Source organism: Choloepus didactylus, chromosome 7 (genome assembly GCF_015220235.1).
Source record: "Choloepus didactylus isolate mChoDid1 chromosome 7, mChoDid1.pri, whole genome shotgun sequence".
Taxonomy (NCBI): domain Eukaryota; kingdom Metazoa; phylum Chordata; class Mammalia; order Pilosa; family Megalonychidae; genus Choloepus; species Choloepus didactylus.
In genome coordinates, this window is record NC_051313.1 from 40,934,529 (window position 1) to 40,952,077 (window position 17,549).

The 17,549-nt window shown below is 39.9% G+C and overlaps 1 protein-coding gene across 2 annotated transcripts in view; it reads left to right on the top strand.

Moving 5' to 3' along the window:
* Positions 1–17,549, top strand: part of AK9 (adenylate kinase 9) — a 207,911-nt gene that overhangs the window by 108,484 nt on the left and 81,878 nt on the right. For both annotated transcript variants that reach the window (XM_037842266.1, XM_037842267.1), the window contains one exon: positions 3,989–4,150. In XM_037842266.1, the coding sequence (XP_037698194.1) occupies positions 3,989–4,150 (162 nt within the window). The remainder of the gene's footprint in view (positions 1–3,988; positions 4,151–17,549) is intronic.

Consider the following 17,549-nt stretch of genomic DNA (forward strand, 5'->3'; position numbering starts at 1 on the left):
TTAAAACCAAAACACTTCGATCAGCAGAGTCACAGAAACAAAGAACTTATTGATATGCAAATGACATCTCTGGAGGGGGCATAGCTTCCCAAGAGGAAAGGGAAGGGCCCAGCTCTAGTGTCCGTCTTTCGGTCTTTCTGGAACCAGACCCCAAAGCCTGGGGGAGGAGAGCCACAGGCCACAACCTCTTACACAGGCAGTGACAGGTGCATCTGCCCAGCAGAAAAGCACAGGTGTCTCAATCCTCTAAGAAAATCCATCAGGGAAACCAGATACTGAAGTATTACCTCTTTCTGTGACCTGAGCCTGTTCTCATCTGGGAAAATCTGATTGGGGTGGCCTAGGAGGTCAGATGCCTAGACAACAGAAAACTACAACCTACACTAAGAAAAACAAAGCTATGACCTAGTCAAAGGAACAAACGTACACTTCAACTGAGATACAGGAATTTAAACAACTAATGTTAAATCAATTCAAAGAGTTTAGAGAATATTTCACAAAAGACATAGAGGCTGTAAAGAAAACACTGGGCATATATAAGGCAGAAATTGAAAGTTCAAAAAAACAACCAGTAGAATATATGGAAATGAAAGGCACAACACAAGAGATTAAAGACACAATGGAAACGTACAACAGCAGATCTCAAGAGGCAGAAGAAAACACTCAGGAACTGGAGAACAAAACACCTGAAAGCCTACATGCAAAGGAGCAGATGTAGAAAAGAATGAAAAAATATGAGCAACGTCTCTGGGAACTTAAAGATGAAACAAAGTACAAGAATCTCCGTATCATTGGTGTCCCAGAAGGAGAAGAGAAGGGAAAAGGGGCAGAGGCAATAATAGAGGAAATAGTCAATGAAAATTTCCCCTCTCTTATGAAAGACATAAAATTACAGATCCAAGAAGCACAGCGTACTCCAAACAGAATAGATCTGAATAGGCCTACGCCAAGACACTTAATAATCAGATTATCAAATGTCAAAGACAAAGAGAGAATCCTGAAAGCAGCAAGAGAAAAGCAATCCATCACATACAAAGGAAGCATAATAAGACTATGTGCAGATCTCTCAGCAGAAACCATGGAGGCAAGAAGGAAGTGGTGTGATATATTTAAGATACTGAAAGAGAAAAACCACCAGCCAAGAATCCTATATCCAGCAAAGCTGTCCTTCAAATATGAGGGAGAGCTCAAAATATTTTCTGACAAACAGACAATGAGAGACTTTGCGAACAACACACCCGTCCTACAGGAAATACTAAAGGGAACACTGCAGAGTGATAGGAGAAGACAGGAGTGCATGGTTTGGAACACAATTTTGGGAGATGGTAGCACAGCAATGTAAGTACACTGAACAAAGATAGCTATGTATATGGTTGAGAGAGGAAGATTGGGAGCATGTGAGACACCAGAAGAAAGGAGGAAAGATAAAGACTGGGACTGTGTAACTTGGTGAAATCTAGAGTGTTCAACAATTGTGACAAAATGTACAAATATGTTCTTTTAAGAGGGAGAACAAGCAAATGTCAACCTTGCAAGGTGTTAAAAATGGGGAGGCATTGGGGGAGGGATGCTGTCAATGTAAACTAGAGACTGTAACTAACAGAAACATTGTATTATGCTTCCTTTAATGTAACAAAGGTGATATACCAAGGTAAATGCAGATAGGAGGGGGGGATAGGGAAGGCGTGTTGGACACTTGACATTGGTGGTGTTGTCTGACTCTTTACCCTACTTTGATTTGGGGTTGCTTTTCCTTTTGCTACTTCCTGGCTGTCATTTTTTTCCTTTCTTTTCCCTCTCTACCTTCTTTGATGCTCCCTCCTGCCTTGTGGAAGAAATGTAGGTGCCCTTATATAGATAGTGGTGAAGGTGGTGAACACATAAATATGTGACCATACAGAGAACCATTGATTGTTTACTTAGGATGGAATGTATGGGGTGTGAACAAAACCATCTTAAAAAAAAAAAATGGGTTGATGTCAAAACCTCAAGGGCAATATACTGAGTGAAATAAGTCAGACACATAAGAACAAATAATGCAGGGTCTCACTGATAAGAACTAACTATAATATGTAAACTCATAGACATGAAATATAAGGTACCAAGATATAGGACAAGGCTTAAGAATGGAGAGTGGTTGCTTAGTATGAGCAGAATGTTCAACTAGGATGAACTTAAATGTTTGGAAATGAACAGAGGTGTCGGTAGAAAGATGTGAGAATAATTAACAGTGCCGAATGGCATGTGAATGAGGTGGAAATGGGAAGCTTAGAGTCATATATGTCACCAGAAGGAAAGTTGGAGGTCAAAAGATGGGAATGTATAAAACTGAATCCTATGGTGGGCAATGTCCATGATTAACTGTACAAATATTAGAAAACTCTTCCATGAACCAGAACAAATGTATGACAATACAACTAGAAGTTAATAATAGAGGGGCATATAGGGAAGAAATATATACCTATTGCAAACTATATGCTACAGTTTGTAGTATTTCAACATTCTTTCATAAACAGTAACAAATGTACTATACCAACATTACGAGTCAACAATTGAGGGGGGTTGGTTAGGGATATGGGAGGATTCGAGTTTCCTTTTCTTTTTCTTTTCTTTTTTTTTTCCATCTTTCACTTTATTTCTTGTCTGGAGTAATGAAAAGATTCTAAAAATTGAACACAAATTAAGTGTGGTGATAGATACACAGCTGTATGAGGGTACCAGGGGCAACTGATTGTACACTTTGGATCTTTAGATAATTGTATGGTATCTGAACAATCCCAATAAAAATAAATTAATTAATTAATTAATTAGTTTTAAAAAAAAAAAGCTAGATATATAAGGATACTTTAGGTTGTTTTTCTCTGCATGATCATCCAGATTCAGATTAAAATTCAGATGCCAGAGGTAGATCACAGCGCTAGAATGTGTTTCTCAGATATACTCGCTGGGGGAAGATTGCAGAAAATTCCCACAAGTCCAGAAAATAAGTTGATTTTTTTTCACATCATCTTTGCATAGAAAGCACTTTATTTTTCAGTCAATTTCATAAGCATATTAAAGGGAATTGGGGAGATGGGTTTCCTGATGCTACAATTCACCCATCTTCCTGAAAGACTTCTATGCATATATTTCTCAGAGTGGTCAGCAGCAGCTATATAAATTTAAATTTACATTTCATATATTGATCATCATACTCTGTGCTCTATTATTTTTAATAAGCTATAATAAAATTATCATGTGTATATATAGAGAGAGAGAGAGAATATAATTTAGCCTAGTGCTATCCAATAGAAATGTATCATGCAAGCCACACACATAATTTTAAATTTGCTAGTACATTTTTAAAAGTATACCCTGTAGGTGAAATTAATTGTAATATATTTTATTCAACCCACTATATCTAAAATATCTCAATATGTAATCAATACAGAAGTCACTGAGATATTTTACATTCAAATTTTCATACTGTCAACATGTAATCAATACAAAAATTGAGATATTTTAATTTTTTCATACTGAGTCTCCAAAGTCCAGTGTGTATTTTATATTTATTAAAATAAATATTTTATATTTAATTAAGCACATCTCAATTTCAACTAGCTACCTCTCTAGTGCTCAAAAGCCACAAGTGGTTAGTGGCTCCTGTGTTGGACAGTGCAGGTCTAGCCATTCCCTTACTGAACAGACCTTTGGGCTGTTTGCAGGTTTCTTTCTGTTATAACATGTAGGACTATTATAAACATTTCCTCTTTCAAATGAGCCCTTAGGCTGATGCTCCCAGAGCCCTCTGGGCAGAGGATGATCAGCCTTCCCGACAACATTGTAATGTAGTTTTTGTCTCTGTCTGTCCCATTAAGCCACGTGCTCCAGGAGAGCAGAGACCATTACTTACTCTTTGTTTTGGCCTCAGCTCTTAGCAGAGCACCTGTCACCCAAATGGTACTTGTTGGCCTACACTGAACAATGGATTTCTTCTCATTTTTTCTAGAAGCTGAAGAGACTGAAGCTGAGGCTGAAGAGGAGCTCGAAGGTGAGGAGACTGAAGTTCCCGAAGGGTCTGAGCTGCCCGAGGTATCTGAGGAGACCAGAGGGTCGTTATTACCTGAAGAGTCTGAAGTGTCTGAGGTCCCTGAAACAGAGCCTGAATCAGGTTAGACTTTATTAGGGGCCATGACCTTAATTCTTCTTATGTCCGTGAATGTGTTTGTGTGCATGTGTGTGGACATGTGGATATATGTTGATAAAGTGTGTGCAGCCTAAGAATGGAGAGAGGAGCTCCCAGAGAGTGGCGATTGAGTCCAAACTACATGGTTTGAAGTGTGGTGGGAAAGCTGAGTCTGCTCTGTTCTGGTACTGACACTCAGGTGCACAGGGCAGTCTACAGAATTTGCAGGGCAATGAAAATGTGGGTACCTTGTTGAAAAAGCAGGAAAAAATATATATCATTTAAGGTACTGTCTCTTTCTTGCATGTCTCTCTCTCTCTCAACTTGTCTTGGTATGTTTTATTGGCTACTTAATGTCATTCTATGTAAAGAAAAATCAAAATTTTAAATTAATAGTATGAATTCTACCATTCATCTTCATATTGTGCAATACCAATTTTAAATGCAAATATAAGAGCATTTAACTCTCTGAAATTCCACAATTCATACACCTCATACATACATATATATTTTGTTCTTATCAGAACAGTGTTAACACTGCTGAACTCATTCAATGTCTTATGTCACTACTTAATATGCACACATTCTGCCAACACTCTCTGCCTTCCACTTATTGATGAGTAAGGAAGGACTGAAAGGAAACGGAACTATGATTGCTCTGTCTTCCTTTCCTTCTCTGGCATCATTTTCAGCATGTGTTAGCTACCACAGGGAAGTGGCAGAGATAAGAAGGGATATGAAGGAATTCCTTGGTCATTCATATTTCTTTGAATGCCATTGCTTTCTTTCTGAATTTGAAGCAAGTTTAGTTTGAAGGGAAAGTGTGGTCTCTTGGGGCTATCTGCAATCCCCCCACCCCCTGACCTTACTTAATCATAGATGTAACACACGTATTCCACCAGAATTCTGTGTTCCTGGGACATTGGGAATACTTATGAGAATGGGATGGCGAAGAATGGCAAACACATGTATTGTGCGTATCTCCTCTGCTCACGTGCATGCTCCATTGTCCCGCTGGAGTCCCACTGGACTTCACTTATAAAATACAAGTTCAAAGACAGAATTATTAAAAATTTCAGGCTGATGACAGCAGAGCATTAAACCAAGCATGAGGCAGGCCCTTCTGAGCACAAGACCCGCTGTGACTGCACCAGTCATACACCCATGAAGCCAGCCAAGGTCCAGTTTGGGGGTTGGGACAGGGCACGTAGGAGTCTATGAACAAGGAGACTCACTCCAAGGACCAGAGAGTGGAATTAAAGCAGTGAGATAACGTACCCCAACATGTGGGAGCAAGGCTCTTAAATGCTTCCCAGAGCAGTTAGTACTGGTTTTGAAACTAATTCTACAACGTAACTGTCCTCAGGTGCCTGCAGGTAGGACTCAGTCTGAAGCAGTCAAGGGCTGGGAACCTGCTGTTAGCTGGTAAAAGAAACGGGACTAAGGAAAAGTTTACAATGAGAATTCTCACGTTCAACACGGTTCATTTTTACTTCAAGGATTGACGTTAGTTTTATGGGAAAATAATTATAAAATCAGAACCCTTGTACCAGAGGTGCCAGAGGGATGAAATCTCCAATTTTAAGAGCTCATCATTCTATTGACTGGAGGTCTCATCCAGAAACTATTTTCTTCACTACAACAAATTAGGCTGACGATTCTCCCACCAATCTACTATCTAGAAGACAGGCCATAAAAATACCAAAAGAAATTTTTAAAAAACACACATCCATTAAATAGGACACATCAAACATATCCCCAGAGTCCCAATATCCACAATGCCTCACAATTAGTGTTTACTAATGTAAACAGGTCTAAGGGAGAATTTGGTTTGTTGCGTTTTATCTCATTAATTCCCCCAGGTTGCCTACTTTGGGGAATCCTACTCCATTTAGGGTTAGTCTGGCCCAATGCTGTAGAGATGACCAGGCTTCTCCAGGGCTGGTTTATTCATGAAATCATCACTCGGTTTTGCTATATTAAAACATACTCTGTTTCACAGAGGGGCTTGCATCTGAGCTAGCTAGGGATTACCTCATCCATCCAAGATCCCCTTTCCAGAAAGTCTCCTCCTCCTGTAAGTTGCTTAAGTAGGCATCCCACCCCCCCCTGAAAACTGCCTTTGTCTAATATAAATCCATTACTTTGGGATTTTTTTACTTTACTTAGATTACCCCCCAAAATTTTTTTTATGCCTCAGACTAGGAAATATATTTTTTCCTTTGGAGTTTGACTTCTGTCTTGGACCGCAAGATAATCATTACCTCTGTCAATACTCCACTAGGGTGGCTAAAGTTTCATTTCAGTCCTGTGGATTCTCTAGTCTTCTTAAAATGAAACAATGTGTATTGCTCAGAATCAGTGCTTTAAAGAACAATAAACTGTCCATTCAGGGCCTTATTAATCACTCCAATCTTTCCAAATTTGTTCTCTTTTTTGTACTGGTTGGGTATAGGCAAGTTACATGGAACTCACAAGAACATGAGCTTAGAATTATGGCTGGATCACAGTGCTTCATTCCAGGACCCTCATGGACATGTCATAGATTCAGCTATTAATAAGCACTGTACTCATTCCTTTAACAATATGTGTTGAGTTCCCACTAAGTGTTAGGCAAAGCAACAGGTACCACCTTAGGTGCTGGGGATTCAGCAGTGATCCACACAGTGAAGTGCCTTTCTTTCAAGAAACTGGCATCCTATTGAACAAATAAAGAAATAAGATCATTTCAGATAGTGGTAAGTGCTTTGAAGAAAGTATATGAAGGCACTAAAGCAGTGTCTGGGATATACTAGGTGCTCAGTAAATGTTTGTCACATGAATGGGCAAAGGGGTAATGGGCAAGGTCATAGTGACCACAGGGGCAGTTAGTAGTAGAGTACTAAACAGTGCAGTTGAGGAACAGTATCATCTGAGAAAATGACATTTGAGGCAAGACAGAAAGGCTGAAAAGGATCTGGCCAAAATTCACTCCACTGCAAAGGTCCAGAGGTGGGCCAGTCTCAGCATGGTCAAGAAGGAAATAGTGGGTGGCTGGAGCATGGTGAGCAAGAGAGAAGTGGGAGATGAGATTGGAGAGTGAGGCAGAGGTCAGAGGCTGAGAGGGTTTGGAGTTTTCTCTAAGTACAAGGAGTCAATATGATCTCATTAACATCTTTTAAATTCCACTTTTGCTGTTTTATGGCAAGTTATATAGTAGCTCTGCTCCTCGGTTTCATTTGTAGAGCAGGGCTAGGAATATTTGCCCAGCAGCATTGTTATAAGGATAGACATTTTTTCAAAAAACCTAGCACAATGTCTGGCATGTGGATTATGCTGTAGCATCATTATTACCAGGCTAGCACTTGAGTTGGTTTCTCATCTGTCTTATGTACATTTTTAGAAGGCCAAGGCTCAGGATTCCTACCCTAAACTAAATCTTAGCACTTTCTAAATCAATAGGTACATTCTCTCCCCAATACCAAAAGGAAAGGAACCAACACTTTTGGCTTAGACCAATCAGGATTCATTTCTGGAGCTGGAGATGGGTCACCCTCCCCCAGCCATGTGGGGACGGAATAAACAGAAGTACAAAGCACAGCTCTGCCAGGAAGAAGAGGAAATGGAGGGGAAGGGGGTAAGGTACCAAAAGTGTCTGCTACCAGGGTATGATGTAAATTCTCTCCATCTCTCCCTTCTAAATCTTCAATACATTCTGCATTGCTCTCTAATGCTTGTTTTCAAATAGACTATTGGAAGAGTGTAATTCAGTGAAAAGGAACAGGGGACAGCTGACATCTAGGATATATAACGACAGTACTCATAACACCCACAGCACAGATAGTGTGTCGCTGAGACCAGTGGTTCCTAAATGGCTACCCACAAACCAATGATCAAGTTTTCTCCAATCCACTGCATCCTTCTCAGAGAAAGCCTAACTTTGGCATGTTGAGTTATCAGGGCCCCAAGCTGGGCAACCTGGAGTGAACAGTTACTGTCCATCTGGCAAGTCCCCCACCACCCTATTAACCAGATAAATGGCAAACATTTCAAGGTTTACCCTCTGATAAATTCTGGAACACTGATCATTCAAGTGCTGCCAGTTAAGGGATGATCACGTGCTTCAACTAACAAGCAATTAAGTGGGAGGATTGACTTTTTAAATCAAGAAGCCTAGTTGCTGACTTTGCTTAAGTGAAAGGATGTTCCACCTTCAGCCATTGTGAAACCATTTGTCTACAAATAGCAGAAATGCCAAAAACAATGTCTTAAATAAGTAGGAGGTTTGTGTCATCCAAGAGTCCAAGGCTGATTCCATAGCCTAAAGATGTCATCAAAGCACCAGGCACCTCCTATATTCTTCCTGTTTTTTCATCCTCTGTGTATGGCTTCCATCCTCACAATCAAAAGAGCACTGCTGCACCCAGATATAATGTCAGCAGCAAAGGTTTGAAGAAACAGGAAGTGGCAAAGGGTTAAGGACAAAGCTTTCCCTTTGCAAGCTGTACTTTTTAATTCTGAGAATAGTGCCCAGGGACTTCCTTTCATGAGCAGAATTCTCCCTTCATGTCACTTGGCCACCCCCAGCTACAGAGACTCTGGGGATTTGATTTGGCATCTTGTCCTCCATGGCAGAAGCCACAGGAATAGAGAAGTGAAAGGGGGGGTTGATGGAGCCAAATGACGGTATCTATCATACCTCTTTGTCTTTGCACAGATGCAGGTTGTAGGAATGCTTCTACAGGCAGGTTCAGAATTTTAATCAAGAAGCAAGCTTTAGGCTACTCAAATACTTAAATAAATGCTCATCTGAAACTTACAGTTCCCCACATCATAGAGAAATGTTTTGTTACAGTATAGCTTGTTAGATCACCTGTATAAAAATCACTTGAGGTTCTTATTTTAAAGGCTATGAGCACCACCCATATTCTGGTTCAGTAAATCTAGTATGGAAGCTAGGAATCTGAATTTTAATGAACACTCCAGGTGATTCATATAAATGCTAAAATTTGAATACTACTGCCATAGAAAAGGATTTTAGAAAAACCTCAGTGTTGTATCTGCAAAAAATCTGATCCTGAAAATGTAAACTGCAGAATGATTTAGCTGCACATAATACTGACAGGTCACAATGAATTGTTGTACTGAATAGAAACATTACTTATATGGCCTGTTTAAGATTTAGAAAATATCTACCAAAGACAATGATCATAGTTTTCATATAATTAATGTTGAACTGTGTATTCCAAAATCATTTAGATACCCAGCCAAGTTCGATCAACCTAGATCAAGTTGTCCTATTTAGTAAGTATTCATCTTATAAATCTCTTCTAGACTGAGGCTGGATCTTCTTCATTCCCAACTATTGCATTCTCTGATTAAGCCAGACAGACTAAGGCAGTTTAGAGTCCTTTGTATATTCTCAGTGTTCTTCTTGTTATTGTCATGGCTTATAATGCTTTTCTTTAGGTAACTGAGCATCTTAAGATTAAACATACTTCCATCAGTTGTCCCCTTATACTTCCTGCTCTATTGGGTGCTAAACATTATAGATTCTGGAGATAGAAGGAGGACACAATTGTTAATTTAGCTAACTTAGAAAACAGTTTCCGCATAGATACAGAATGACTATCTGTTATTTTTGTTCAGTACAAAACTGTGTCTCAGAATTAAGAACAGACGGGAGGCGGGGCAAGATGGCAGACTGGTGAGCTGTATGTTTTAGTTACTCCTCCAGGAAAGTAGGTAAAAAGCCAGGAACTGCGTGGACTGGACACCACAGAGCAATCTGTCTTTGGGCATACTTCATACAACACCCATGAAAACGTGGAACTGCTGAGATCAGCGAAATCTGTAAGTTTTTGCGGCCAGGGGACCCGCGCCCCTCCCTGCCAGGCTCAGTCCCGGGGGAGGAGGGGCTGTCAGCTCCGGGAAGGAGAAGGGAGAATTGCAGTGGCTGCTCTTATCGGAAACTCATTCTACTGATTCAAACTCCAACCATAGATAGACTGAGACCAGACACCAGAGACTCTGAGAGCAGCCAGCCCAGCAGAGAGGAGACAGGCATAGAAAAAAAACAACACGAAAAACTCCAAAATAAAAGCAGAGGATTTTTGGAGTTCTGGTGAACACAGAAAGGGGAAGGGCGGAGATCAGGCCTTGAGGCGCATATGCAAATCCCGAAGCAAGGCTGATCTCTCTGCCCTGTGCACCTTTCCTTAATGGCCCTGGTTGCTTTGTCTATTAGCATTTCAATAACCCATTAGATCTCTGAGGAGGGCCGTTTTTTGTTTGTTTTTTTTTTTTTTTAAATCCTTTTTGCTTTTTCTAAAACAATTACTCTAAGAAGCTCAATACAGAAAGCTTCAAAGAATTGAAATTTGGGCACGTCAAGTCAAGAGCAGAACTAAGAGAGCTCTGAGACAAAAGGCAATAATCCAGTGGCTGAGAAAATTCACTAAACAACACAACTTCCCAAGAAAAGGGGGGTGTCCGCTCACAGCCACCATCCTGGTGGACAGGAAACACTCCTGCCCATCACCAGCCCCATAGCCCAGAGCTGCCCCAGACAACCCAGTGTGACGGAAGTGCTTCAAATAACAGGCACACACCACAAAACTGGGCGTGGACATTAGCCTTCCCTGCAACCTCAGCTGAATGTCCCAGAGCTGGGAAGGGGGAGCAGTGTGAATTAACAGAGCCCCATTCAGCCATCATTTGAGCAGACTGGGAGCCTCCCAACACAGCCCAGCAGCCCAGAACTGCCCTGGGGGGACGGCACTCACCTGTGACATAGCACAGTCATCCCTCAACAGAGGACCCGGGGTGCACAGCCTGGAAGAGGGGCCCACTTGCAAGTCTCAGGAGCCATACGCCAATACCAAAGACTTGTGGGTCAGTGGCAGAGACAAACTGTGGCAGGACTGAACTGAAGGATTAGACTATTGCAGTAGCTTTAAAACTCTAGGATCATCAGGGAGATTTGATTGTTAGGGCCACCCCCCCTCCCCGACTGCCCAGAAACACACCCCACATACAGGGCAGGCAACACCAACTACACATGCAAGCTTGGTACACCAATTGGGCCCCACAAGACTCACTCCCCCACTCACCAAAAAGGCTAAGCAGGGGAGATCTGGCTTGTGGAGAACAGGTGGCTCGTGGACGCCACCTGCTGGTTAGTTAGAGAAAGTCTACTCCACGAAGCTGTAGATCTGATAAATTAGAGATAAGGACTTCAACTAGTCTACAAACCCTAAAAGAACCCTATCAAGTTCAGCAAATGCCACGAGGCCAAAAACAACAGAAAATTATAAAGCATATGAAAAAACCAGACGATATGGATAACCCAAGCCCAAGCACCCAAATCAAAAGACCAGAAGAGACACACCTAGAGCAGCTACTCAAAGAACTAAAGATGAACAATGAGACCCTAGTACGGGATATGAAGGAAATCAAGAAGACCCTAGAAGAGCATAAAGAAGACATTGCAAGACTAAATAAAAAAATGGATGATCTTATGGAAATTAAAGAAACTGTTGACCAAATTAAAAAGATTCTGGACACTCATAGTACAAGACTAGAGGAAGTTGAACAACGAATCAGTGACCTGGAAGATGACAGAATGGAAAATGAAAGCATAAAAGAAAGAATGGGGAAAAAAATTGAAAAAATTGAAATGGACCTCAGGGATATGATAGATAATATGAAACGTCCGAATATAAGACTCATTGGTGTCCCAGAAGGGGAAGAAAAGGGTAAAGGTCCAGGAAGAGTATTCAAAGAAATTGTTGGGGAAAACTTCCCAAATCTTCTAAACAACATAAATACACAAATCATAAATGCTCAGCGAACTCCAAATAGAATAAATCCAAAAAAACCCACTCCGAGACATATACTGATCACACTGTCAAACATAGAAGAGAAGGAGCAAGTTCTGAAAGCAGCAAGAGAAAAGCAATTCACCACATACAAAGGAAACAGCATAAGACTAAGTAGTGACTACTCAGCAGCCACCATGGAGGCGAGAAGGCAGTGGCACGATATATTTAAAATTCTGAGTGAGAGGAATTTCCAGCCAAGAATACTTTATCCAGCAAAGCTCTCCTTCAAATTTGAGGGAGAGCTTAAATTTTTCACAGACAAAGAAATGCTGAGAGAATTTGCTAACAAGAGACCTGCCCTACTGGAGATACTAAAGGGAGCCCTACAGACAGAGAAACAAAGACAGGACAGAGAGACTTGGAGAAAGGTTCAGTACTAAAGAGATTCGGTATGGGTACAATAAAGGATATTAATAGAGAGAGGGAAAAATATGGCAAACATAATCCAAAGGATAAGATGGCCGATTCAAGAAATGCCTTCACGGTTTTAACGTTGAATGTAAATGGATTAAACTCCCCAATTAAAAGATATAGATTCGCAGAATGGATCAAAAAAAATGAACCATCAATATGTTGCATACAAGAGACTCATCTTAGACACAGGGACACAAAGAAACTGAAAGTGAAAGGATGGAAAAAAATATTTCATGCAAGCCACAGCCAAAAGAAAGCAGGTGTAGCAATATTAATCTCAGATAAAATAGACTTCAAATGCAGGGATGTTTTGAGAGACAAAGAAGGCCACTACATACTAATAAAAGGGGCAATTCAGCAAGAAGAAATAACAATCGTAAATGTCTATGCACCCAATCAAGGTGCCACAAAATACATGAGAGAAACATTGGCAAAACTAAAGGAAGCAATTGATGTTTCCACAATAATTGTGGGAGACTTCAACACATCACTCTCTCCTATAGATAGATCAACCAGACAGAAGACCAATAAGGAAATTGAAAACCTAAACAATCTGATAAATGAATTAGATTTAACAGACATCTACAGGACATTACATCCCAAATCACCAGGATACACATACTTTTCTAGTGCTCACGGAACTTTCTCCAGAATAGATCATATGCTGGGACATAAAACAAGCCTCAATAAATTTAAAAAGATTGAAATTATTCAAAGCACATTCTCTGACCACAATGGAATACAATTAGAAGTCAATAACCATCAGAGACCTAGAAAATTCACAAATACCTGGAGGTTAAACAACACACTCCTAAACAATCAGTGGGTTAAAGAAGAAATAGCAAGAGAAATTGCTAAATATATAGAGACGAATGAAAATGAGAACACAACATACCACAACCTATGGGATGCAGCAAAAGCAGTGCTAAGGGGGAAATTTATAGCACTAAACGCATATATTAAAAAGGAAGAAAGAGCCAAAATCAAAGAACTAATGGATCAACTGAAGAAGCTAGAAAATGAACAGCAAACCAATCCTAAACCAAGTACAAGAAAAGAAATAACAAGGATTAAAGCAGAAATAAATGACATAGAGAACAAAAAAACAATAGAAAGGATAAATATCACCAAAAGTTGGTTCTTTGAGAAGATCAACAAGATTGACAAGCCCCTAGCTAGACTGACAAAATCAAAAAGAGAGAAGACCCATATAAACAAAATAATGAATGAAAAAGGTGACATAACTGCAGATCCTGAAGAAATTAAAAAAATTATAAGAGGATATTATGAACAACTGTATGGCAACAAACTGGATAATGTAGAAGAAATGGACAATTTCCTGGAAACATATGAACAACCTAGACTGACCAGAGAAGAAATAGAAGACCTCAACCAACCCATCACAAGCAAAGAGATCCAATCAGTCATCAAAAATCTTCCCACAAATAAATGCCCAGGGCCAGATGGCTTCACAGGGGAATTCTACCAAACTTTCCAGAAAGAACTGACACCAATCTTACTCAAACTCTTTCAAAACATTGAAAAAAATGGAACACTACCTAACTCATTTTATGAAGCTAACATCAATCTAATACCAAAACCAGGCAAAGATGCTACAAAAAAGGAAAACTACCGGCCAATCTCCCTAATGAATATAGATGCAAAAATCCTCAACAAAATACTTGCAAATCGAATCCAAAGACACATTAAAAAAATCATACACCATGACCAAGTGGGGTTCATTCCAGGCATGCAAGGATGGTTCAACATAAGAAAAACAATCAATGTATTACAACACATTAAAAACTCGAAAGGGAAAAATCAATTGATCATCTCAATAGATGCTGAAAAAGCATTTGACAAAATCCAGCATCCCTTTTTGATAAAAACACTTCAAAAGGTAGGAATTGAAGGAAACTGCCTCAACATAATAAAGAGCATATATGAAAAACCCACAGCCAGCATAGTACTCAATGGTGAGAGACTGAAAGCCTTCCCTCTAAGATCAGGAACAAGACAAGGATGCCCGCTGTCACCACTGTTATTCAACATTGTGCTGGAAGTGCTAGCCAGGGCAATCCGGCAAGACAAAGAAATAAAAGGCATCCAAATTGGAAAAGAAGAAGTAAAACTGTCATTGTTTGCAGATGATATGATCTTATATCTAGAAAACCCTGAGAAATCAACGATACACCTACTAGAGCTAATAAACAAATTTAGCAAAGTAGCGGGATACAAGATTAATGCACATAAGTCAGTAATGTTTCTATATGCTAGAAATGAACAAACTGAAGAGACACTCAAGAAAAAGATACCATTTTCAATAGCAACTAAAAAAATCAAGTACCTAGGAATAAACTTAACCAAAGATGTAAAAGACCTATACAAAGAAAACTACATAACTCTACTAAAAGAAATAGAAGGGGACCTTAAAAGATGGAAAAATATTCCATGTTCATGGATAGGAAGGCTAAATGTCATTAAGATGTCAATTCTACCCAAACTCATCTACAGATTCAATGCAATCCCAATCAAAATTCCAGCAACCTACTTTGCAGACTTGGAAAAGCTAGTTATCAAATTTATTTGGAAAGGGAAGATGCCTCGAATTGCTAAAGACACTCTAAAAAAGAAAAACGAAGTGGGAGGACTTACACTCCCTGACTTTGAAGCCTATTATAAAGCCACAGTTGCCAAAACAGCATGGTACTGGCACAAAGATAGACATATAGATCAATGGAATCGAATTGAGAATTCAGAGATAGACCCTCAGATCTATGGCCGACTGATCTTTGATAAGGCCCCCAAAGTCACCGAACTGAGCCATAACGGTCTTTTCAACAAATGGGGCTGGGAGAGTTGGATATCCATATCCAAAAGAATGAAAGAGGACCCCTACCTCACCCCCTACACAAAAATTAACTCAAAATGGACCAAAGATCTCAATATAAAAGAAAGTACCATAAAACTCCTAGAAGATAATGTAGGAAAACATCTTCAAGACCTTGTATTAGGAGGCCACTTCCTAGACTTTACACCGAAAGCACAAGCAACAAAAGAGAAAATAGATAAATGGGAACTCCTCAAGCTTAGAAGTTTCTGCACCTCAAAGGAATTTCTCAAAAAGGTAAAGAGGCAGCCAACTCAATGGGAAAAAATTTTTGGAAACCATGTATCTGACAAAAGACTGATATCTTGTATATACAAAGAAATCCTACAACTCAATGACAATAGTACAGACAGCCCAATTATAAAATGGGCAAAAGATATGAAAAGACAGTTCTCTGAAGAGGAAATACAAATGGCCAAGAAACACATGAAAAAATGTTCAGCTTCACTAGCTATTAGAGAGATGCAAATTAAGACCACAATGAGATACCATCTAACACCGGTTAGAATGGCTGCCATTAAACAAACAGGAAACTACAAATGCTGGAGGGGATGTGGAGAAATTGGAACTCTTATTCATTGTTGGTGGGACTGTATAATGGTTCAGCCACTCTGGAAGTCAGTCTGGCAGTTCCTTAGAAAACTAGATATAGAGCTACCATTCGATCCAGCGATTGCACTTCTCGGTATATACCCGGAAGATCGGAAAGCAGTGACACGAACAGATATCTGCACGCCAATGTTCATAGCAGCATTATTCACAATTGCCAAGAGATGGAAACAACCCAAATGTCCTTCAACAGATGAGTGGATAAATAAAATGTGGTATATACACACGATGGAATACTACGCGGCAGTAAGAAGGAACGATCTCGTGAAACATATGACAACATGGATGAACCTTGAAGACATAATGCTGAGCGAAATAAGCCAGGCACAAAAAGAGAAATATTATATGCTACCACTAATGTGAACTTTGAAAAATGTAAAACAAATGGTTTATAATGTAGAATGTAGGGGAACTAGCAGTAGAGAGCAATTAAGGAAGGGGGAACAATAATCCAAGAAGAACAGATAAGCTATTTAACGTTCTGGGGATGCCCAGAAATGACTATGGTCTGTTAATTTCTGATGGATGTAGTAGGAACAAGTTCACTGAAATGTTGCTTTATTATGTAACTTTCTTGGGGTAAAGTAGGAACATGTTGGAAGTTAAGCAGTTATCTTAGGTTAATTGTCTTTTTCTTACTCCCTTGCTATGGTCTCTTTGAAATGTTCTTTTATTGTATGTTTGTTTTCTTTTTAACTTTTTTTTTCATACAGTTGATTTGAAAAAAGAAGGGAAAGTTAAAAAAAAAAAAAAAAAAAGAAAAAAGACAAACAAGGAAAAAAAAAAAAAAAAGATGTAGTGCCCCCTTGAGGAGCCTGTGGAGAATGCAGGGGTATTCGCCTACCCCACCTCCATGGTTGCTAACATGACCACAGACATAGGGGACTGGTGGTTTGATGGGTTGAGCCCTCTACCATAAGTTTTACCCTTGGGAAGACGGTTGCTGCAAAGGAGAGGCTAGGCCTCCCCTGTATTTGTGCCTAAGAGTCTCCTCCTGAATGCCTCTTTGTTGCTCAGATGTGGCCCTCTCTCTCTGGCTAAGCCAACTTGAAAGGTGAAATCACTGCCCTCCCCCCTACGTGGGATCAGACACCCAGGGAAGTGAATCTCGCTGGCAACGTGGAATATGACTCCCGGGGAGGAATGTAGACCCGGCATCGTGGGACGGAGAACATCTTCTTGACCAAAAGGGGGATGTGAAAGGAAATGAAATAAGCTTCAGTGGCAGAGAGATTCCAAAACGAGCCGAGAGATCACTCTGGTGGGCACTCTTACGCACACTTTAGACAACCTTTTTTAGGTTCTAAAGAATTGGGGTAGCTGGTGGTGGATACCTGAAACTATTAAACTACAACCCAGAACCCATGAATCTCGAAGACAGTTGTATAAAAATGTAGCTTATGAGGGGTGACAGTGGGATTGGGAATGCCATAAGGACCAAACTCCACTTTGTCTAGTTTATGGATGGATGTGTAGAAAAGTAGGGGAAGCAAACAAACAGACAAAGGTACCTAGTGTTCTTTTTTACTTCAATTGCTCTTTTTCACTCTAATTATTATTCTTGTTATTTTTGTGTGTGTGCTAATGAAGGTGTCAGGGATTGATTTAG